A 25,679-nucleotide genomic window follows, 5' to 3' on the forward strand; every position below is an offset into this window, starting at 1 on the left:
TTATAAACTATCCAGACAAAAAACATGTGAATAACCTGAAAAGACTGAATTTTTTTAAGAAAAATAAGTGCAGTTGTAACATTATGCCTTAACTTATCATTTCTACATGTGCATTATGGATCGGATCTACGACGACGCTAAACTCTCAGTAACAGACAGAAAATTGTTAAAATTGTGCTTAATTTTCTTTAGACATTGCAGGTTGTTCAAATGTGTTCAGGTTATTCACATTTTATTGTTATAGGATAGTTTGAAAATGTAAATATTTTCATAATTTAATGTTATTTTTTTGCATTAAAACAAAGACAAGAATTTGAAGTTGTCATTATTTATAGGCATAATGTAATATTTTTTTCACATCAAACCAAGAAGAAAATATGTAGCCATTATTATTTGTAGGTTATCATGCCATTATTTTGCTTGAGATCATATTGGTCTGTATGAGGAACCTGAACTAAAATGAGTTCGACTGCCTTGACAGTGGAATTTTTGCACTTTGCAAATTCATCCCATGGGCTGGATTAGAACCTTTGGCAGGCCACATTTGGCCCCCGGGCCACATGTTTGAGACCCTTGCCCTAAATCTTATGGTGCATAATTTTGATGCTTTATCTTTATAACCCCTGTACTGGCAAACAGCATCATGTGATTAAAAAAAGGTCTAGACTAGTCAAACTACAAAAGCCCTGACCTCAAATGATCGGTAAACATTGGTATATTTTTGGCTGAGAGGATTTGTTCCTCCCCATGGGCAGTGTCTGTTCTGCACTGGAAGCCTTAACATTCCTAATAATTACTCATTGCATTCAGGTTACACTGGATTCATGGGAATGTTAGGCTTTATTCACCAGTATCCCAGTTCTGTCCCTGTTCTGGGGGCTCTGGTGGTCCTGCTGCTCGTCTATGTTATCTCCTCCAGCTTGATTTCCCATGGAAACAAGAAGAACCCACCAGGACCCAGACCCCTTCCACTGCTTGGAAACCTGCTGCAACTGGACCTGAAAAGACCCTGTGACAGTTTACTGAAGGTGACAGAGTATATGTAGAATATACAGTAGTTGAATTGTTCATTTTTTATTGGGTGTCCTGCCCAAAATCAATATCTGTGTCATGTTATCTGTCACCTGATGAGCAAACACTGCTTTTTTCAGCTTTCCAAGAAATACGGATCGGTGTTCACAGTCTATTTTGGACCTAAAAAAGTGGTAGTCCTGGCAGGATATAAGACAGTGAGGGAGGCACTTGTTAATTATGGTGAAGAGTTTGGAGAAAGAGATTCACTCCTTATCGCACAGGAATTTAATGAAGGTCATGGTAAGGTATAGAAAAAAACTGTGATCAAACCCCCTTTTTTTAAATTGAGGTGTTACTTAAAATGTCTGTGTCCATCTCAGGGGTTTTATGGTCAAATGGGGATTCATGGAAAGAGATGAGACGCTTTTCTCTGACCAATCTGAGAGATTATGGCATGGGCAAGAAGGCATGTGAGGACAAAATCACTGCGGAGTGTCACCAGCTCTTGGAAGTGTTTAAAAAATTCAACGGTACATAAATGTCTTATTCGTGTTAAACGTGTGATTAATTGTTGGGGTGAAAAAGAACAATGTGGTCACTGTTTCTTTTCCTTGTTTCAGGAGAAGCTTTCGATACAACACAACCAATGAACTACGCAGTCACTAACATCATCTGCTCCATGGTTTATGGCAGCAGATTTGACTATGACGACCCACAGTTTACAGGCTTGGTCCATAAACTGAACAGACGAGTGCAACTTATCGGATCCCCGTCAGTGCAGGTATGATTCTCACCTGAAACTTCAAACACAGAGACAACTTTATGTTTGTCATTCTGAAAGTGAACTCCTCTTATTGACAGACAAGGGCAGCATTTTACCACAGAGTGTCTGCTGTTAAACTTCCAACACTAGTCAATATGTAACCACATGATGAACTCAACAGCTGTTTCTCTGGCTTAAAATAGACACCCTCTGCCCCTGAAAGATTCTCTGTGTTTTATTAGGCAATATCAACAAATAGTGTGTTAAAGGGGTTTTATATATAGTATTGATATTCCAAACTATCAACAGTAGGGGTAGTCATGTACCAGAACACACTTAGTTCTACCAAAACCACCATAAATTAATGCTATGTATCCACAGACTATCGCTTGCTGAATAAAGTATAAAACTCATTTTTATTTAATTTATCACAGAGGCATTTGAAGGTATTTCAGGAGATGAATGGGCAGAGTTGCACTGTTGAATTTACAATAAAGATACAAATTACTTTTACATTAAAATTATGCAAGCATGCACTTAATTTTATGGCTATGTCGTTCTGGTCAGCTGTTTATCGTTTGCTTTCCGGCACCAATTCCCCGATACATTCTTGTATCAGTAGCCTACACTGTTGAATTCCCCATTGACGTTGAGTGTCAATGGGCTGTCTATGAGGCAGCACCGAGCTGTTTTTTTCACTGCAGGGATGCATGGTGGTCATTGGCTAAATACATAAAATCATCCCACCCCACAATCAAACTCCATTCTTTTCATTTAGAGCTGTGTCCAGTGGTGAAAACGACAGTGCTTCTAATTTTTTTCAATTTCTTTGACTGTAAAAGTTGTCTCTTAATGGTTTTCATCCCACCTTGTCACTTTCTGGTGGTCACATAAATTTCCTGGACCGTCAGTATGAATATATTCAAGTCAAATCAGTATATCCAATACATTGGCAGCTTTGGCAGAACTTTATATATATCTTCACTGTTTCTATGGCAAACTGCAGCTTTCTAAAAATAAATAAATAAATAAATAAATAAATAAATAAATAAATATTTATTTATTTATTTATTTATTTATTTTTTTAATTTAACAGACATCCTTAGTATTGGATGGAATTTAATAGTTATTTGTCCCATGCCATTGACTACTAAGGTCCCATATTTAACAACAGAAGGGGAAGGGTTTCTGGTGGATTTCAAGTGAAGGATTTCTTAGTTGGTTAGCATAATAATTACTATATACATCACTACAATACAGTGCATCTTTAGCATTATGTCAGAGCTGTGAGCTTTTCATATTCTGATGATCATTTTAAGTCATTTTGGAATGCCTTTAGCTTGGAAAAGAACAAATAAAGCCCAAGAAATGTGCACATAAATGGTTGTCTATATTTTTATTAGATGTATAATCTGTTTCCATGGATGGGCAAATGGATAAAGGACAGAGAGGAGTACTATAGGATGGCTAACTTAATTGAAGACCAAAACTTGGGCCTGATCAAACGTTTGGAAGAAACACTCAACCCACAGATGTGCAGAGGATTCATTGATGCCTTTATGGTTCGACAAAAACACCTGGAGGTGAGGAAACAGATCATTTTGTCAACTAATTTCAACTGTGTCGAATATAAACACTGTTGCCGACAAAGTTGGAATAATTTTGTTTTCAGACACATTCCTCTTTTTATTCCTGAACATCAGTAATCACCTTTGACCAGGTGTAATGATTACAGTCCCACTCTATCAAAAATAAATACATTGTCACAATAATTTCATGAGAAGAGGCCAAAATACTTAATTCCAACTTCATGGACAGCAGTATTTAACTGAATTAGCTATTGATGGTGTCCTGTTTTGATGCACACATTAAAATAAGCCTTCAGAGACCAAAAAATATCTTTTGTCTGATTTATTATGTAAATGATTAATAAATGATTAAATCATAATATATAAGATTGAAAATGCATGAGACTGAATACAAGTATTTCAGCTGAAATGGAACAAAGATCTGTCCTTCAAAATGGGTGATCAGTATTCAACACTGAAAAGAATAAATAATTAGCTTTTTTTGCTCTCTGTCCTCCCCCTCCATCTTTTAGACTTTTATGCATTATACTGTAATTTAGCATATCGACTGGTTCTAGAATAGCCTGTATTGTCATTTGGTGTGCAATGAAATTAGGGGAACAAAGTAAGCAAAATTGTATGACAGTATAAAGTCACATTAGGATACATTTGGAGATAGTTCATAGCCATAAAAGAATTCAAAGTACAGAAATAGACTTATGTTGAATTGCTAAATCTATGACCATATAATAAACTGACATGACATCCCACATAACGTAACAAAACAGTGTGTGTGTGTGTGTAGCTTTTTTGTCCATGTGGTCTGGAATATTAGTCTCCACAGGTTGAGTCTACTTTACCTTTGACACATGAAAATTGTGAAAATAACAGAATGATATGTGTTATAATTATTTGACATGTTCAGGTGTTATGAATTACGATAAACATGTTCATAGGTATGTGATGTTTAGACACGGGTGGAAAAGCATTTTGTGTCTAAGTGGATCAAAAATATAAAGACATTAGAGTTGAATTAGTCTTGTTAGTGTTGTTTTGGAAAAAAATTGAATAATGATAAGGCACACTGATAAATTTTCACCTGCAGAACTCTGGAAACAACAACAATCACTTCCACAAGAAAAATCTAATGGTGACAGTCTTAAATCTGTTTGCTGCTGGGACTGAAACAACATCTACTACGCTCAGATGGGGGCTTCTGCTGATGGCCAAGTATCCAAAGTTACAGGGTAAGGAGCTGAAAGTCCTGTTCACATAACGCATTAAGTACTTATCTGTCCTTACTGCCCTGTAACCTCTCAGACCAGGTCCGGGAGGAGATCAGCAGGGTGATAGGGACTCGTCAGGTGCAGGTCGAGGACAGGAAGAACCTGCCTTTCACCGACGCCGTCATCCATGAGACTCAGAGACTGGCCAACATCGTCCCCATGGCGCTTCCCCATAAAACAAGCCAAGACGTCACCTTCCAGGGTTACTTTCTGAAAAAGGTCAGACTGACTGACCCACTTAGGAAACCCACTAAAACAATGGTGAAGTGTAAAGGTCTTTCCAGATTCTTTTATTTATATTCAGCTAATGGAACGGCAAAGTAGGCAAGTGCAATGACTTTGTTTGGACCCTCAGTAGGTCTAATGGGGTCCAAGGTCATTTGACTGATTCCCATAACACTAGTCACTTTTCCATTGGACATCTGCGCAAAACTTTACCGATATTAACAAAATGTCGAAAAAACAGAAGTGCGTAATGTCACTTTTTCCATTAAATCATAAAAGCAATGATTTGTTTATTTATTATCACGAGAGGACATGAGAAGTCATTCAGTAAACATGACGATGAATGAAAATATGGTGTTGATTTACAGATATATTCATTATTCTTATAGATTACCCCTTTATCTCACACTAAATTAAAAAATGATTGGATTTCCTGGTGTGTCCACACATACTGCGGCATGTTTCTTCTTCTTCTTCACTTGTTGTAACATACGTCAACATCCATTTTTTTAAAAAATTTTTATTCACCAGACTCTAGTTGCGAAAAAAAGGTCTTTCCATTGCAATTTTGCGTGATACCATTTGTGCTATGCCTGAAAAACCACCTCTTGCCAGCGCAAAAACTTTTAATTGAAAAATGAGACTTTTGGTGAAATTGTCGTTTTTCCATTTGGTAAAGTTATATTTGCGCAATTTGAGGTTCAATGAAAAAGCTACTACTGACTCTTAGTTACATAACTGAAGTGCTGATCACCTGATCACTGAGCCTGACCTTAGATCTGCTGTCAAACTCATTTTAGTTCAGGGGCCACAAACAGCCCACAATGATCTCAAGTAGGCTGGACCAGTAAAATCATAGCATTATAACTCCAAATTTATTTCTTCCTTTTTGTGCAAAAAAAAGTACAATTACATTATGAAAATGTTCACATCTACAAACTTAATAATAACCTGAACAACCTGATATTTCTTAAGAAAAATAAATGCAATTTTAACAGTATTATGTCTCAGTTTATCTTCTACAGATGTATGTTACAACTTACATATAGCAGTGGAGCTACAAATGCACAAAACATAAAGTAACAGACATAATATTGTTATTAAAATAACAGTTAAAACAACAGTTAAAGTGTCTCGAATGTCCAAGTGATTCAGTTCTCTAAGGTCAGTCCTCAGAAACAAAAAAGATAAACTAAAACTACTAAAGCTTGACATATGCAAGACTTTGATTCACTGTTGTCGACGTGCACATTTATATTTCAATTCCATTAGCGATTTCTTGAAACTATAAAACTTTGGTGCTCTATCGTCCACAGGGAACCACAGTATGTCCTCTGTTGACATCTGTCTTATATGATGAGACTGAATGGGAGAAACCACACAGCTTCCATCCTGCTCACTTCCTGGATAAAGATGGAAAGTTTGTCAAACGAGACGCCTTCATGCCTTTTTCTGCAGGTTGGTAAATGCTTGATAATGGTAAATGTATCTCACCACATCTTCCCACATGACTCAAACCTTTTCCTTCACTGTCTCCTTCAGGTCGTAGGATTTGTCTTGGGGAGAGTCTGGCCAGGATGGTGCTCTTCATCTTCTTCACCACCCTCCTGCAGCACTTTCGTTTCACTCCTTCACCTGGAGTTAAAGACGAAGACCCACGACTGACTCCACAAGTCGGCTTCACTCTTATCCCTCCAAAGCACAAAATATGTGCAGTGTGCAGCAAAAGACCACCACTTTAACTCAATTCTATCAAATAGACTTTAAATATGGATGAAAGTATTGGGACACATTGATTCAGGTCTTTCTTTTCTAACAGGGGTCTGAGCTTCAAAACAATAAAGACAAATGCCATAATATAGTTTTATATTGTGATAAATATCATTGCATTAGTTAGTTTTATTTAAATTGTTATCTTTGCATCCAAAATGCCTCAGAAATTGTTTTCACTTAATTTCTCTCAACATTGATTTTGTTTTTTTTGTTTTTTTATTCATGACTATGATTTTAAATGTTCTACCTCTAAAATATCTTGTGTGCTTTGACTGTAAATAATAATTTTCTACCACAACTAACCATCTACTTTCTTCCCTACGGAAGCGTATTGCATTCACACAAAAAAATAAATTCGGCTCTGTTTTTCTGAATTAATGAGATCATTATCTCATAATTACGAGAATAAATAAGTTTTTTTTTTTAAAAATCAGCACGGTTTGTCTGTATTAATGAGATACTGTTTTCTGAAAAATATTAAATTCGACTCTGTTTTTCTGAATTTACGAGATACTGTTTTCTGAAAAAACATTTTTTTGCTCTGTTTTTCTGAATTTACGAGATACTGTTTTCTGAAAAAAATAAATTTGCTCTGTTTTTCTGAGTTTATGAGATACTGTTTTCTGAAAAAAAAAAAAAAAAAAAAATTGGGCTCTGTTTTATCTGTGTCAGTGGGACAGTGGTCCCTGATCCAACAGGAACTCCTTCTACCTGTGCTGCTGAAAACCCCTCTGGGGAGCGTGAAGTTGTTTCCGTTCTCGTAACCACTTCCGATTACGGATCATGGAACTAGTTTCGTTTACAGAACTCAGAACCAAGCTGTGTTCTGACCTCCAAGACCAGCTTTGCGCACCACTGTCCCACTGACACAGATAAACAGAGCAAATTCTTTTTTTTTCAGAAAACAGCATTTCATTCATTAAGAAAAACAGCACCGATTTTTTTTAAACTTATTTTTTCTCGTAATTATGAGATAATTATCTCATTAATTCAGAAAAACAGAGCCAATTTTATTTTTTTGTGTGAATGCAATACGCTTCCATACTTCCCATCTCACTTAGGAAGAAAAATCTCATATTAAAGTTTAAGGAAATGTTGATGTTTATGAACTACTATATGGACAAAATATAAGGACACATCATGGCTACAGCTCCTAAGATGTCATGATTATGCTAATTTGAGATATAAACATCAATATTTCCTTTCAATTTTCTTGTGAATCAGACCAATTATTTTGTTACTTTACTTAACTTTACTCTTTGTGTAATTTCAGTCACACAGGTAGTACTCTGCTGATGCACCACTTAATCTGTAATCAGTAAAAAGTAATGTCTATTACCTTTTCTGTGGAAATGGTGTATTCTTTTATCCAAATACATAAGTCCTAACACTATTTTTATGTCTGTGCACATTTTCGAACTCTAAACAACTTAAACTTGCATACTTATTGGATGTTCTAGTCTGTGTTTATTAAAATTCATTTAATTCTCAAAATGTAATAGAATTTACAAACATTTTATTGTTTTGTCACTCTAGACTAATTGGCTTTAGAGACTAATTGATGTATTGAATTGGATTTTATATTTTAATTAATATTTCTGTTAATTATTTATTATTCATGTGTTTTTCTAAATTTATCTCATTGGAAAATAGGAAATTTATTTCATTATTATCCATAAAGACCCAAAATCCACCTTTAATCAAACCCATCTACTGATCTAAACTGTTTAATCCCTGTTGATCCACTAATCCTATCAATACATGTAAATAATTGGTGTAAAATACAGTTAGTCATTATTTCATGGTCATCAGATATGACCTATTTGGACATTCAGAGGCTCTGTAGTTACCGTGGAAACACTGTCATCTACTACAACATTGATTCACCAGCAAAACCCATGGAGTTTGATGAATGACAGTCGTTAGTTTATGATATACAGTATTTTTCAGAAAAATATATATTTTTTGACAGTTTTCTCCATTTTGAATATAGTAACCCTCAACTTTTATCTGAGCTTTAATAAACATCTTCATAATCAGTAAATTGAATATAGGAAAACACCTGATTTTCACTTAAAAATGGAAAATACAGATGATAAAATTAGAGTAAATGGTGGTAAATTATTTAACCCTTTCATGCATGAATTATGAGAACCTTAGTCAATATTTTTTTCTTGAGTGTTTTTATTCCTCTTTAGGCATGAAAAAAACAATGCAAATGAATTGTTTTTTATGAACCTATTTTTCGTGGAGTCACAAAAATGTCTTCTCACCTGGACAACATGCATTTAATTTTTGAAGCAAAGAAACATGTATTTAAAAGTCATCTTCAGAAAGTGACATACTGTGTGAAAACTATGAAATAAAAACATCTTTAATGCTGCTAATTGCTACATCACTAATGTTTTCTCACATTTTATCATAATCTAATATTAGTTATTACTCATTTCATGGAGATAATATCTTCCTGAGACCCAGGAATTTGACAGTTTTAGCTTTTTTACATTTAAAAATTGTCTTGATTGGAAACTGCATAATGCAACATTTTTTTCAGATACATTTTTAAAATATTTTTTATTTATTGATTGATATTTTTTATGGAATGTCCTTTGTAATGCACAGCATTTTTTGAGTAAAACTGTCAAACTTTTGTCCCCTATAGAGGACAAAAGGCATTGCTGGGTCTCAGGAGGATATGAAAAAAAAAAAAACTTTTTGTTTCAGAAAACTGTTAATTACAGTCTAGTATCAATTAGCAATTGATTTACACTAAAACATGTTACTGCAGATCAGGTTTATCATGAACAGCAAAGTTCCAGTAATTGTATGAATTGCACTGATTGGAATGATGCATAAGCGCCCAATGTGTTGGCTGATATGGCACTAAAACAACAAAACCCATGAATATATAAGAATACAGCTGTAGAATAGCTGTCCACTGCAGTGACTACTATGCATGAAAGGTTAAGAAAGGTGAAAAATAGAGGAAAAATTAATTACAAATATCAGTAAAAATAAAATAACATAACACTGGGTCTTTATAGGTTAAAACAATGACCACCAAAGTTAATCTATAATAAAGCAGTTTAATGTACAATATTTGTCATGCATGGTGTCTTTTAAGTGTACCATTTTAATTTTACACAATCACTGAAAGTATCTGTATCAGGGATCGAATAGGGTGACCCCAGCTAAACTGGTCCACTTTTTGGTTAATTTCTTGGGTAGGAAATTTTTAAAAAGCAATGTATTTCACTGAATTATGTTTTTGTAGAAAATAAGGAAGGTATTCAATATTTTTGTGTAGAATTGATGAAATAAAATATAATTGTTCAGGTCCTATAGGTTTAGAAACATCAGCTCTCCCACATTTTTCAGATGAGCTGTCTTCAGGTAAAATGGGCCATGTGTTCAGCTAAAATGAGACACTGAAGTTGAAAAGCACAAGAGTAATCCTCCTACTATATAATGCATGTTTTGGCCCTGCCCCATGTCCGTTCCATCGATGTCCCTCCGTCCGATCAACAGGAGGGCGTTTGGGTGCAATGCTGCTGTTGCACCACAGGAGGGCGTTTTAGGTTTAGGGTTAGGGTATAATGCTGCTAGTTTTTAATAACCCTGAAAAGCCTAAAAAATGTGCACTATCTCCACTAGAGGACGACTTTCCTCTTGGTAACCTTAAACTTCAGTTGTATGCTTCATCTTTTTAGTGTCTTTAAAATGTGTTTACTCTTGTCAGGTTTTTTGTTTTTTGGGGAAAAGCCTATCATTCCATTCACATTTCTGGATGTATAATTGTGAAGAAGTATCATTCAGACACATTTCCAGCCATAAATTTCCATGAAATGTTGGACATTGTTGCAGATCTTTTGATTATTTTGCTCCTCTTATAAAATACATTCCTTGATCAACATTAAAGTAATGCTATTTCTTCGGTGTAAAAAGCTTGTGAGCAACAGTAGAAAATCTTGTATTACTACTTTAAAAGAGAAAGGAAGATAAGTGTTTAAATGCTGACAGGCCAAATGAAAAAAAAGGCAAAGAAATATTTGAAAATATCAGAAATTTGGTTGAAAAATACAAACACACCCTCAGTCCTAATGGTCATGCAAAGTTATAGTTCAAACTGGAGGTGTCCCAGTAGGATCATTTCTGTTTTGCACAGCATAAATGAACATAAAAAACAAGAATCTGGTTTTGCAGAGTGTCATAAATATATTTATAATCTAAAATTTTAGTACTGAGTATATAGGTGTTTATGTAAAACTTTGTCTCATACAGTAAAAATATCTATTTGAAGTGAATTCTAATGCAAATATGCAGGTTTTTCATGAATCTCAGCCTCATTCCAGGTTTCATGTATAACCCACTGTTTCCACTGGCGTTACACACAGAAGCTGCCCATTTAAACACAAATAAGTCGCGAGTGATTTTGCAACAGCAGTCATTTTTGTGAAGCACTCTGCCTTGCATAATTAGTTTGGATCCCAAAATGTACCTGTGAGACAGTAAAAAGATGTTCAAAAAATAGTAGCGCATAATTTAGCATGTTCTTTTTTCCATGTTACATGTGGATTTTTGCAGAAAAATAATATAAAAATAATAGGCCAGTAATGGTACACATACCGAACTGAACTGTTTCGGTACGCACCTGTTCAGTTCAGTACACAGCTGTACCAAAACGGCACAGTAAGTTGAGAAAAAGAAAAAGGAACGAAAGACGTTGTTTGAGGCGAAACTTTAAATGCGCGCGAGTTCCACACGGACATATTGAAGGAGCGCACATTGACCCGAAATATAAAATAGCAGCTGTCATAAGGTAAAAAAACAAAAACAAAAAAAAACAACATATATGATGTCAACCTGGAAGGAAGAGACTGAAGACCCTCCGCCATCATCCCTGTGTGGGATCACTACGGATTCAGGTGAAAGAACAACAGGGAAAGAGACGGTGATAAGACGAACATTGTTTGGCCTCTATGTGTGGTAGTTCTCAAACACTTAACATCTGCTCTCTCTGTCTGTTTGTCTGTTTGTCTGTCTGTCTCTCTCTCTCTCACACACACGCTGTATAATAGAGGAATAACCCAGGAGCTGGACGTTGAAAATATGTAAAGTTTCACTTTCGTTTCACGCCACCATCAGTTACTTTAGTTATGGACTGCACCTCCACATATTGAGGTTTTGCACAAACGTCACATGATCACGTGGTTTTCTGTTTATGACGCCATATTGGTAGGCAAGCTTTCATTGGATCGTACAACGTGTTAAACAATGGACCTGCTAAACTCCTGTGTGCCGTTTATTACTTAGCTTTCACTAATTATAAATTAGGCAGACAGACCGCTGGGTTCCATTGGTGGCAGCGGTGGTTCTGTTCTGCCGACCACTGTTTATATTTATTACCGCGGTTAGTGTAGCTTCTCAGTATAGTTAGCCTGGGTGTCTGTTGCGCTTAGCGGCGGTGAAAAAAAGAATTGTCATCATGTGGTACGGTGATGAAGACCCCTTTAAACCTACCAGGAGGGCTTCCCCTGACCTATCACCCTATAGAGACAGAGTGACTGTGGATCTACCTGCTCCCTTTGCCGGCGATGGCAGCCAGAGTTTCCTCAGCTGGAAGTGGCAGTCGGAGCTACGGCGGGTGACACCGGTGAGTTCAGCTGGAGCTGGTGACAATACTGCCCACCCATCTGTGCAAGTCTGCTTTTCTACTATGGGACAGCCTTCCCCAGGGCCGGACTGGGAGACTTTTTCAGGCCAGGAGTCAGTCATGTAACCAGGCCACCCTGGCCTTGCCCACACACGCACATTCACACCAACACAAACATTCATGGGTACGCATCCACGCACATGCACACACACAAAAGTATGTTTTTGGCTGACTCAAAACAAATATGCACTCCAATATAGGCATAATAGTCACTACAACACTCACCCTAACGCCACATGGATATTTTCAGGGCATGACCCATCTGTGGAGGTATTACTGACTGACTCACCAAATATTTTGGACCAAAATATGACATAGTCTGTCATTACCATGTAAAAAGGTCTATTATTAACACTAGAGCAAATACAGGTCAATACAAAATATTCCTTTCAGTCTTTAAACATACTCATGATCAAATGAAAGAATACTGTAGACAAGACAGGTGAAATAACTCTTCAACTAGCAAAGCTAGGACCAAACCTAACAATTAATCCACAGAGGGACAGCCTTATTAAACATACAGTAGCACGTATGCACACAACACATGCAAACTGGCATGCATGTGTGGGCACACACATGCACGAAAGCAAGTGAACTTATGCACATACACACACACACACACCAACACAGTGCATTATAAATAGAAGTCCAAATATGGAACCTACTGTACAATTTAGTGTTGGAATACAGCCTACATTAATTTTTTTGTTTGGGCAGGTAAATACAGCAACACAACAATCCTCACCAAAACCCATTATCACACAAAAAGTAGCATTATCACAAATTCTAATTCTTTGTCGGGCCAACAGGTCACAGGGCCAGTAATGCAGCGTATCTGATGTCAACATTCTACAGAGCATGCTCATGCTCATACCTGTTCAGGAGGTGGAGCTGAGCACTGGGCTGGTTTGTCTCATAACAAAAAGAAATTTTGCATTTGCTCCACACACTACAGCTACATTTTGATTGTTTCTCACATATACATTTAGTTTTGGCTCCCCTCAACCAATTTATTGCATTATTTCAGTTACTGCTGCATTTGCAATAGTACTACTTTAATGGAAGAGAATCAAGGTTCTACATAATAAGTAGTGTCAATATAACAGCTACACAGAATAAGTCATGTCATGTTTATATCTTAAATAAATCCAAATGTAGTAAACAACAATAAAAACGTGGCTTGTAAATCAGTGATTTTAAAATCCTGATCTTCATTTTAATTTCCAGGCAAGGCTTAGTTGACTACATATTTACACTGTATAAAAGTGGCTCGATGGTATTTTGAACCCTATATATCTCTACTTCAAGGCAACACCTAACTAAATCCTGGTCATAGCCTGAACATAAGCCACTGACAGGTGCCTGGCAGACAATGCTGAGGGCTCAAAATATCAAATACCATAAAAGTGTACAGCACCATTTCCCCTGACCCTCATGCTGACAACCAATGCATTTTTTTTAAGACAAGCTAACTTACTTGCAGACGCATTAATGGCACCTTGACTGGGGGGAGGGCTGAATAAACTGGTGAGTTTTAGACATTTGGCCGCGCCATCCTCCAGCGCCTTTCTTTTTTTCTCTCTCTCCCTTTCGGCACCACCTGTTCTCTTTTTTTTTTTTTTTACAGTTTGGGGTCCATCTCTGACGAAGTTCACTTATCTCCCCTCCTGTACGCTACATACACACAAACACTGCAGCAGGTGACAGACACACCCCTTTCTCCACACCGTTGCCTGTGGTTGATAGGCCCGCCTATGGGGCGGATGTTAATCGGAACAAACCAATCGTCTTTTCCTCCTCACACACTACTGGCCTGAGTGGCCTCTGATTGGCCTGGCCTGCCTCTAAGATTTAGAGAGAAAGCTCAAGGTAGCTACGACGGCGGTAGCCTTGAAAAAAAAAAAATGAAAAAAGAAATGGGAGAGAGAGACGCAGGCCAGCAGGCCATTCCCAGACTGGCGCTTCGGGAAAACTCCCGGTCCTCCCTATGGCCAGTCCGGGTTTGGCCTTCCCGATGCGGTCAAGTCAAATTATGCAGCCGTGAGAGAGAAGATTGGATCGGCTTTTGGACAGAGACAGTTAATGGACCGTTTTAGAGCTAACATATCGGCTCGTTCACGAGTTCCGGGGCAGAGCCTGGAGGTGTATGCGGGTAATGTGAGCTGGCTGGAGCTGGTACTCCTGTTTTTACTTCCGAGTTGGCCGTGCATCACTGTTGTTAGTAAACATTGAAACTCATCCATGGTGCCTTTATCACAAGCAGAGATACTCGCAAATAACAAAACACGCAAGCACGAGTCCAAAGAAAAGCACGATATAAAGTAACAGTTCTGACTTTCTGGATCCAGATAGCATACCTACCAATATGGCGGTGTAAACAACAATCACATGACCAGTGACGTCAGCTGCAAGTCCTCAATATGGGACCCCCCCGCCAAAAAACAATTAAAAATCCCCTCCTCTGTGTTTTTGACAAATTGCACCCTGCACACTCACACACACAAATACACAAAGTGGCCTAAACACTTTATCTGTCTTAAAATAAATAATTTGGTTAAGTTTGTTGTCAATTTTGCTCTTAAGTTTGTTAAAAGAGAATACTAGTTTGCTCTCTTGTTAATGTTGCACTTCGTGTGGAATTTTTTAAAAATTTTAATGCAGAATGTCAACTGACAGAACTGTGATTAGATTTTTGTTGTTTGTTCAAAACTACCTTTCAGGGAAAAGTGCCATACTAATGTTTAAAATATATTTAATAATATTTTATTTATTTTCTATTTGATTTATTGCAGCAGAATTATATTATTGCTGTTTTTCTATATCCAATTGTCTCCAAAAATTTGGGGGAAAATGTTCAAAAATTCATAATAAATGCATTAAAGACATTTTGAGGGGTTTTCGTTCAACCCGAACCGAACCGAAAAAAAAAAACAGTTGTGGCTTTCAAAACCGAAAACGTACTGAACCGAAAATTTTATGTACCATTACAGGCATAACAAATAATATAAAAATGTGTTTTGTCTGAAAAATAGTTTCTCTTTTATCTCAGTAAATATGTATTTTTAAAATAGACCCAAAGTGCTTCCAAACTTGCTTCATAACATTAGTCTACATCTGGTTGGAATTTTCAGCCCCTCTGTCCTGTTTTTAGGGACCAGTTTCATAGAGGAACCCAGAGTTAAGTAAAAAAAAAAAAAAAAAATGGTCAAAATTCTATTACATCTTCTTTACTCAAGTACATACAAGATCTGAAATATAGTTTCTTTAAAGTTAAAACATTTCAACAGCCTGTTTTTTGTTTGTTTTTTTTTACGTAAAGTTGTTGAACCTCACATTGTCCATGTCGGTAATGACTAACACTTTGCACAAGACAAATACAATAAAAAGTTTTACTGATGAAATGTCCAAATCATTATCAGGTGTTTATTACAACCACTCTATAAAATCAATCACTGGCTTGGAAGTCTTATAGTCTGAGCTGAACTTTCCCTGTAACAGAATGATCTTTGCGTGTTCTGTGATTTTATGTTAGCACTTTGATCTGTAATAAAACAAACTGTCCACACTTTTCTGTCTTTCATTGTGCTGGCCCATGGTGGAGAACATGTATGTGGACAGATACTGCACAGGCTACATTAATGCGCTGATAAACCATAAAACCATGAAATAAGACCATGTGTCCAAGATTTGCAGTATTGTTACATAAATGTGAAAATAAAAATAATAAGTCTATTCAAAAAATGGACAGACATATGTGCTAAAAAGCCATTTGAAACACAATAAATCTCTATAAGAGTTAATGTGTTATTTTTCTGAAACTGCTGGGAGGTGGTGGTGGGAGGTAATGTCCTCCAGTTGGTTCCTCCCTGTGGGTTGTACTTATTCTCATGTTCTGACACCCACAGCCAAAAGCATCAGTAGAAGATATCAGTGAGTTTGCATAAGGTCCTTTCCAGTGATGGCGGAGTTAGATGTTTTCCTGCAGTCCTTTGGTTCTCTCTCCCTGTTCGGGGCTCTGCTGGTCCTGCTGCTGGTTTTATTCATCTTTTCCTCCAGCTTCGGCTCAGAGAAACCCAGAAATGAACCACCAGGACCCACACCACTTCCTCTGATTGGAAACCTTCTGCAGATTGACATGTGGAATCGTCATAAGTCTTTACAGAAGGTGAGGAAGGGGATAGAGTTCCATGTTTTCTTGTTGGTTCTCCTTGTTCCTTATGCTGCCCCGTGTTCAGACAAAAATACGGTCAGCTTATCCTCACCGTGTTGAAAAATTGTGCATATCTATATATATATATATATTGCCATGAAATCAAAGTGTCAACATATCATTTGCTCAGAGTTGTATTTGGACAGTGGCATAGATTTTGTCTTTTTACCTCTGTACACACCACCACAGTGGATCTGAAATGAAGCAATCAAGATGACTGAAGTGTGGATTTTCATGTTTAATTCAAAGGATTTAGCACAATATTGCATTCATTTAGGAATTATAACCATTTTAAATGTAGTCCCTCCATTTTCAGAAGCTCAAAAGTAAGATCTAAACTAAGATAATTCCAAATATGAGGATTATTTTTAATACTTTAAATTGTTTGTATGCATATCACCAAAAGCTGAGTGTCCTCCAAATGCTTTGTCATGCCTTTTCTGTTTCATCTCAGAGGTAAAATTACCGAAAGTGTGTCACTGTTGTCAAGACTAGCTCATAGGACCAAAACCTGCACTGGGGTTGTCACACTGTCCAATTATTTATGGACATGACTGTGTGATGGACTGTTTTAGACTTTGTTTGCTCTGTCACTTAACTTATAAAGCAGTGATTCCCTTTTTTGGCTCATGACCCCATTTCAACATCACAAATTTCTGGCGACCACAGACATTCAAAACGGAGACTTTTTTTTGCTAAAATGGATTTGTTTTTGATCATATAATATTTTGCTATACTATGTTGCAAATAAATGTTAATTTTAAATGACCTTTAGTCTATATAATGCATATTATTATGGATGGAGGCAGAAAAGCCAGGTGTAGATTACTGCACAAAGTGAGAATTTGATTTTCCTTGGTCAGGATATGTACAGTCAGCCCAGCTTGGATTTACAAGGTTGACAATTAATACTGAAGAAAACAATACTCAAACTATGTATTATGAAAGAGCTGCAGCATCTGAAACCGACCACAATGAACATTTGAAAGATAAACAGTACCACAGTGCTTCAGTTTCAACTTCACAGTTTGTCATGTCTTTTATGTATGGGATTGTCTCTGTCAACTGACCATATATTTTTTATTAGTAAGGTTTTTTTTTTATTTGTTTGTTTTGTATCAGTTACTAGAAATTTCAGGCAACCCCTTTTGAATTCCAGGTGACCCCACGTAGGGTCCTGACCCCAAGGTTGAAAAACACTGCCATAACAACCCACACAACCACTGGTGACCAAAACCATCTACCAGTTTAAAATGTTTCATAACTTCTGACCCATTAAACCTGTCAATCTATGTAAATAATTGGTGTAAAAGCCAGTTATTCATCTTTGCAGGGTCATCAGATATGACCCATTTAGATGTTGAGAGGCTCCATAGTTACCGTGGAAACACAGTCATCTTCTACAACATGGATTCACCAATAAAACCCATGGAGTTGAATCAATGACAGTGGATGGACACACTGGGTTTATGTTCAGTTAATGATAGGTTGGACTGAAAAAGTCACTTTTTCGTAATTTTCTTTTTCTGATATTACAACAATGAACTTTAATCTGAGATTTAATGAACATCTACATGATCAGTCAATTAAATTTGGGAAAATACCAAATGTTTATTGAAGAAACAGAAAACATAGAGGATAATATTATAATAAATGGTGATAAACTGTTTAAGAAATGTTAAATAGAGAAAAGTAACACTGGGTCTTTATGGGTTAATATAAAACATATTACTTTGTCAGATGCATCAAATATTAAATATTTAATATTAAACATTAAACAGCAGACTAACCTTTGAATTTGTAATCTTGGTAATGAATCTGTGACAGAGAAAACGTGTGGTTCATGTTTAGTAAAAACAAACAGCAAACTTGCAAATGACCTCAGACATAAGGACCAGCTGTCATTAACCATTGACTAGCAGTGGTCCCAATACATGCTTGTAATATAAGTTTGCTCTACTTTCTGCCCTTAGTTTTACAAGAAATATGGATCAGTCTTCACTATCTACATGGGACCCAAGAAAATGGTCGTCCTGGCTGGATACAAGACAGTGAAGGAGGCCCTTGTGAACTACGCAGATGAATTTGGGGAGAGGCATCCGGCTTTGACAGTGAGAAACTCGAAAAAGGACCATGGTAAGAGCAGAAATAATGTATGTACTATGGCATCATTTTGGATTCTCAGTGGGTAGCAATAATAAAATGTGTATGGGTTGAAGATTATATTTTAGTGTCAGTATCCATTCCCCTAAATCTGAGCGGCAAAGTCTTTCAATACTGAAGATGTGTTATAAAAGCTTAATTCCAATGTATTCTTTGACCTTTTGTATGATAAAGTAAAACTGTAATATGTGAGTCTCATAAACTGACTGTAGAAGTAACCAGTGCAGTCAGAGCAGAATGGGTTAAATGAAGTAAAACTAGGCCATATTCAGTCACTTTATGGGTCAGGACCATTAAAGGACAGAGAGTTAACCATTAACCATTAACCCATTTGAGGTCAGACTTTGACTGGATCAACACCTTGATTCTTTGTTTTTGTTTGTTTTTCAGTCACTCTGTTGTTGATTTGCCATCTAGGTCTTCACATCTGATTCTGCAATCCTCTGGTTTATTTAATGAGTTGATGGTTAGCTAAATAACTGCAAGTTGTCCTTCCTGTGGCTGAAAAACAACTGAGATAAACTCATAGGTTTTTGTAGTTTCTCTAAGCATTATATGGTCTAACACTGGATGAATTTGCTGGGATGTCCGCTCTCTGGGAAGATTGTCAGCTGTTTTAAATATTTTCCTCTTGTGAATAAACTTTGTCATTGTAGAATAATGACTTCAATTATTTGGAAATCACTACAAATGCCTTGCTGCTACTCCTTTGACTTCTTATGGAAGTACTAAGACTGTAATCAGTTTTTCACATGCTTTTTCTCCATTCTTGAGTCACTTTTGTTAAATAAATGACACTGAATAATCCTTGTGTTTTATATCTGAAATTAGATTTAAAAAATCTTAGAACCTGATGACGACCAAATGATTTTTCTTTTATACCCCGAAAGATGAAATTCAGAGAGGGTGTAATTTTCTTCTCCTATTATAAGCGGATGTAAAGGAGCAAAGGTGTTCCATATAATCTCAACACACACACACACATATATATGTGTGTGTGTGTGTGTGTGCGTGTGTGTGTGTGTGTGTGTATATATATGTGTGTGTGTGTGTGTGTATGTATATATATATATATATATATATATATATATATATATATATATATGTGTGTGTGTGTGTGTGTGTGTGTGTGTGTGTATATATATATATGTATATGCAAGAAATTCTTTGAATATGGGTAAAATATATTTTACCCATACTCAAAGAATTTCTTGCAACTTGATTCAAGGAAAATCATTCATATATGTGAGATTTTTTCTGTAGGAAGACACTGAGGAAAATCTCAAGACTCTATGGATGCAAACATGTACTGGTACAAGCTTCGAGAACAGAGATTGCTCAATACAGGACATTGAAGAATCCAGTTTTTCAAGCCCTTCCGGATGTGCAAAGCTAAATTATTCCTAGTTGGGCACCTAGCCTCAAGGAAAACTTAACAAAATGTGCAGTCAGCAGCTAACTGACCTGCAGGGCAGGCTGACCTCAGAACTAAGAGATGACTAAACCCAAGGGGTTAAGGTAGAATTTCTTCAACAATAAGAAGCTGCAGTAATGCTAGCCCATGTTTTTAGTTTGGCAAAAACAGACACTCTGAATTAATAATTTGCTAATGTACTTAGAGAGGAGCTGTGTGTACCCTGGATCATAATATACAATTATTGTCTTTCAGGGGTTTTATGGTCCAATGGAGATTCATGGAAAGAGATGAGACGCTTTTCTCTGATAAACCTGAGAGATTATGGGATGGGCAAGAAGGCATGTGAGGATAAAATCATTGAGGAGAGTTTCTACCTTTCTGAAGAGTTGAAGAAATTCAAAGGTGAGTGTCTTTATATTGTGATAGATCACTACACAACATTTGTGTCATATAAAATGTTAGATGTTCTTGAACAAACATACGGCCCACTGGCCAAAAACAACCCTCCACAAAAAATGACACTGAAGATTTTAACAGTCAAGGGTGGGTCAGGGAGGTTTACATTCACAAACTATCCTTCCACAAAAAAATGTTAATAACCTGAAACAATTATGAACAACCAGAAAAGTTTTAAGAAAATTAAGTGCAATTTTAACAATATGCCTGTTACTAAATGTGTTGTGCATTTGTAGATCCACTGTAATAATAAGCCGAGACATAATATTGGTGAAATTGCACTTATTTTTCTTAAAGGGGTCATATTTTGCTAAACCCAAAGTTAGTACATTTATTTGTGTATTTGGACCCTAATAGTTCAAAAAGTGGGCAACACGGTGGTGCAGTGGTTAGCACTCGTGCCTCACAGCTAGAAGGTCCTGGGTTGGATTCCAACACCAGTCAGTGGGGGTGGGACCTTTCTGTGTGGAGTTTGCATGTTCTCCCCGTGTCTGCGTGGGTTCTCTCCGGGTACTCCGGCTTCCTCCCACCATCCAAAGACATGCACTGATAGGTTAATTGGTTAATATAAATTGCCCATAGGTGTGAATGTGAGAGTGACTGTTTGTTTCTATATGTCAGCCCTGCGATGAACTGGTGACTCGTCCAGGGAGTACCCTGCCTTCACCCCTGTGTAGCAGGGATAGGCTCCGAGCGACCCCATGACCCTAGTGAGGATTAAGCGTGTTCAGAAAATGAATGAATGAATGAATAGTTCAAAAAGTTTGAATTTGAACCCTACAGGTGCTGCAAAGCTATCTTTATATTAATTTTGGCAAGAATTGAGTGGATTTCTACAACCCGTTTTAATTCCTTCTTAATTTGTTGCGTCTACAACTTGTTATGTCACAACATTTGCACACATAAGGTCAAGACTTCTGATGAACATTTCTCCGAGTACGCCATAATTGTTTATCAGCAGCAGTAGTAGTTAGTAGTTGTAGTCCATACTGAAAATATGTCCAAACTTCGAGTACAAAAAAAGAAAAAAAATTGGATTATCATTTGTAGGCTAGTATGCTATTATTTTACTGGTCTGGCTATTTGAGATCATATTGTATGTATGTGGTCACTGAACTAAAATGACTTTGACACCCCTGTTATAGAATACAGCAGCCATGAATAAATATGGATGATGAAAAACGTGTATATACATGTGTATGTCATCTGAAAATACATCCATACACACTGAACTCACAGTTCTGTTTTGTTTTGTTTTTTTTTAACTTCAGGAGAACCCTGTGATCCAAGCCAACTACTAACAAATGCAGTCTCTAATATCATCTCCTCCATGGTCTATGGCAGCAGATTTGACTATGAAGACCCCGAATTTATAGCCTTGATAGATCGAATGAGCAGGTCTATAAAACTTATGGCCACCCCATCGATGCAGGTATCAGATTAGATGTACAAGAATGAAAAATGTAGAATGGAAATATAAAGATCAATCTCATCTAATTTTACTTCTCCAACAGTTCTACAATGTATTACCTGCTATTGGAAAATGGTTCTCTGGTGCTCAAAAGGAATTCCAGAAATTGCAGGTTCTCCTCAGAGAATACAATTTAAAAGTGTTCCGTCAATTAAGAGAAACCCTCAATCCACACATGTGCAGAGGATTTGTGGACGCCTTTTTTGTCCGACAACAACAACAACTGAAGGTTTGAATGTCTGTCAGTTCTGATTTAACACATTTTATTTGTCATTTTGTCATTCAGGTGTTCGTCTTTTCTTTTTTATACCTTCAGTTCTCACAGCAATAAACACCAGTGATCAGTGGCAGAAATGTAGTGATGAAAAATGTATACAGTCTATAGTATATACTGAATATGTGCCAAAACATCTGTGCAATTTATGTGCAGGAGTCTGGGGTTATTGACCGTCACTACAACGATGCAAATCTTGAGGAAACAGTAAAACATCTGTTTGGTGCTGGTACTGAAACAACAGCAACTACACTCAGATGGATTCTTCTTTTTATGATCAAGTACCCAAAGATACAAGGTAAGGAGCTTTACTTGTGCACTATATTAACTGAAATGACCAATTTCTGTCTTGTCTTATGTTGAACACTTATCTCCCAGACCAGATCCAAGAGGAGATCAGCAGGGTGGTAGGAAGTCGAAAACTTCAGTACGAAGATCGAAATAACCTGCCCTTCACTAACGCTGTCATCCATGAAACGCAGAGACTGGCCAATGTCTTCCCCATGTCTGTTCCCCACAGAACAAGCAAAGATGTCACCTTCCAGGGTTACTTTATTGAGAAGGTATGCACAAATAAAACTTCAAAAGGGTTAATAATAATCTAAAGTCCAAATCAGTTCTTTATCAGTAATGAGTATTTCAACAAGCAGGTGCTCAATAAAGCCGTAAGTGTCTATCAAGGTACAAGTCATCCTCTGCACACAGAGGACATGTTGTGGCCTGGCTTACGATTTCAAAATCCCATTGTTTTATGTTACGCCCCGGCCTAGGGGTTCACCAGAGCAAACATAACATGCTCACTTTGTCCCCTCCCAGCTCCCAAGCACACACGTCAGTCGAAACTAAAGTTCACAGTATTTATTTTTTAAGCAACTAAAGGAGGGTTAGGGGAGGGTGCGGCTAAAACAACAAACAAAATACCTTCTTTACAGTTCAAACTAACTTACCTAATCAAAAATAAATGCACAAAATAAAATACAGAAAACTTACCTAAACTCCCTAACCAAAAAACAGGAGAACACGGGAAAACAAAAGAGTCGGCCTCCCCTACCAGAAAAAGGTTCAATTTACAAAAAAAACTATTTACAACTACAGTCGAATTATCACACGAGCACATGAAGACTGGCGGTCACACACGCAGGAACACAGGGTTGGGAGCTGGAAGGAGGCAAGAGAGAGAGCAAACTGAAGCTCCAGGGCCATTTTTAAAGGGGCCGGGCAATCATGCTCCACTCATCAGCCTCCTGCAACACAAACAGACACAAAAAGGGCACAGCACACCTACAGGACGGGGGAGAACACACACACTAAATCGAAACATATATACATAGAACACAAATAGACAAATTATGACCCAGGGTCATAACATTTAAAATAGAGGTACAAAAACTCCTTTATCCCTCTTTCTAACCATGTACTGAATGCACACATCAGAAGATACCCTTGACCATTTAGTGACACCCCCCCATCCCCATCCCACTACCTCTTTTGATATCTCTTTTTATATCTTAGATTTATTGCAACTATACCTTGATTTTAAAGGACTTAGTTTTTAGTTTTTAATGCATTGCTAATATGTGTATTTATTACATTTATTATGTTTTATGTGCAGATCTGCCTGTTGGTCTGTATTGTTGTGTCTTTGTTGTGTAGTATGTGTGTGGTCCTGCTGCAAACAAATTGCCCGTTTGGGACAAAGAACAAAACTGATTCTGATTCAAAATCATAAGACAATTATAGAATCATATATGCAATTCTTGTCCATTTTCATGATAAATGTCTTCAATTATAGATCATTATCATTCTCTGTTCTATCCAAAGGGGACAGTAGTGATACCTCTCTTGGGTTCTGTTCTGTACGATGAGACTGAGTGGGAGAAACCACACAGTTTCCATCCTGCTCACTTTCTGGACAAAGATGGAAAGTTTGTGAAGCGAGATGCCTTCATGCCTTTTTCTGCAGGTTGGTGAATTTATTTCATCGCTTTCTCAATTTTTAATTGCCTATTTGCACATGATGTGACCATTTTCCCTCGCTGTCTCCTTCAGGTCGCAGGGTCTGTCTTGGTGAGGGTCTGGCTAGGATGGAGCTCTTCCTCTTCTTCACCACCCTCCTGCAAAACTTTCGCCTCACTCCTCCACCTGGAGTTTCAGAGGATGACCTGGATCTGACTCCACAATTATTACCCCCCCTCAGCCCTCAACCATATAAACTGTGTATAGTCCCACGTACTTGAGGAGGAGGGATATTATCAAATTAACAGGAACACATTAAGTTGATTTCATTTGTGATTATCAAAGGTTAATTATCCATTAGTTGGATTATTTTGGTACGCTTACTAATTATCACTTGCTGGAAATCATTAAAGCCGGCCAAAGGGTCCAATCCGCCGACAGGATGAATTTGTGAAATACAAAAATTACACTGAAGATATTAACAGTCAAAGGCGTCCAAATCATTTTAATCCAGGGGCCACATACAGACCAATTCAATCTCAAGTGGCTCAGACCAGTAAAATAATAACATAATAACCTTTGAATTATGACAACCCCACATTTTTTTCTTTGATTTTGTGTAAAAAGGTAAAATTACATGGGAGTGTTTACATCTACAAACTATCCTTTACACAAAATTGTGAATAACCTGAATATGAACAACCTAACAAGTAAGTATAATTTTAACATTATTTTTGCCTGTTACTAAATGGTTTGTACATTTGTAGATCCACTGTGAGCTTTTATGCACATGTGTACATGATAAACTGAGGCACAATATTATTAAAATTGCACTTATTTTTCTGTGGAAATGTCTGGTTGTTCATGGTATTTAAAGGATAGTTTGTAGATGTTAACATTTCCATAATGTAATTTTACTATTTCACGATATAGATAGATATGTAATGGTCTGAGTGCGGAAACTGAACCCAATTGCAAGACCCAGAGACAGACGTTAAAGTTCAGTGTTTATTAAACACAGTATCAACTGACAAGTCACTGATAGTATAAATAAGCAGGTCCTTGAAGACACTGAGTCCCGGATTCTTCACAGGATCCAGAGACAGGACCGAAGATTGGACCTCACAGCCCGGGCTGGTAATACGACTAGGGGAAAGCAGAGGACAGTCAGTATTTGAACCAGGTCATACACGGAGAGGCAAACGGAAAGGCAACAGGACATAAGGAACAGGCAGGCTCACGTACCAGTTCATCAGGCGAAAGGTCAAACTCATGTAGAATCGTTGGAGGCAGAGGCACAGACAAGGGCCGGGCAAAAGGCAGGAGTCAGAAAAGGCAATCCTGGTCAGAAAGAGGCAAACAGACAGACAGGATCCAAAAACACTGGTAA

The 25,679-nt window shown here is 37.1% G+C and overlaps 2 protein-coding genes across 2 annotated transcripts; both read left to right on the forward strand.

Moving 5' to 3' along the window:
• Positions 1–824: 824 nt before the first annotated feature.
• Positions 825–6,598, forward strand: LOC115414858 (cytochrome P450 2K1-like). The gene is made up of 9 exons (XM_030128221.1): positions 825–1,028; positions 1,152–1,314; positions 1,395–1,544; positions 1,635–1,795; positions 3,181–3,360; positions 4,451–4,592; positions 4,666–4,850; positions 6,173–6,314; positions 6,399–6,598. The coding sequence occupies exons 1-9, from the start codon at positions 825–827 to the stop codon at positions 6,596–6,598; spliced, it is 1,527 nt and encodes a 508-aa protein (XP_029984081.1).
• Positions 6,599–16,300: 9,702 nt separating this feature from the next.
• LOC115415487 (cytochrome P450 2K1-like) lies at positions 16,301–24,570 on the forward strand. Its single transcript, XM_030129078.1, has 9 exons — positions 16,301–16,507; positions 18,526–18,688; positions 20,385–20,534; positions 21,860–22,020; positions 22,103–22,288; positions 22,490–22,631; positions 22,712–22,896; positions 24,155–24,296; positions 24,383–24,570. Exons 1-9 carry the CDS (start codon positions 16,301–16,303, stop codon positions 24,568–24,570), a joined length of 1,524 nt encoding a protein of 507 aa, XP_029984938.1.
• Positions 24,571–25,679: the final 1,109 nt, after the last annotated feature.

The sequence above is a fragment of the Sphaeramia orbicularis genome, chromosome 24 (assembly GCF_902148855.1).
Source record: "Sphaeramia orbicularis chromosome 24, fSphaOr1.1, whole genome shotgun sequence".
Lineage (NCBI taxonomy): Eukaryota > Metazoa > Chordata > Actinopteri > Kurtiformes > Apogonidae > Sphaeramia > Sphaeramia orbicularis.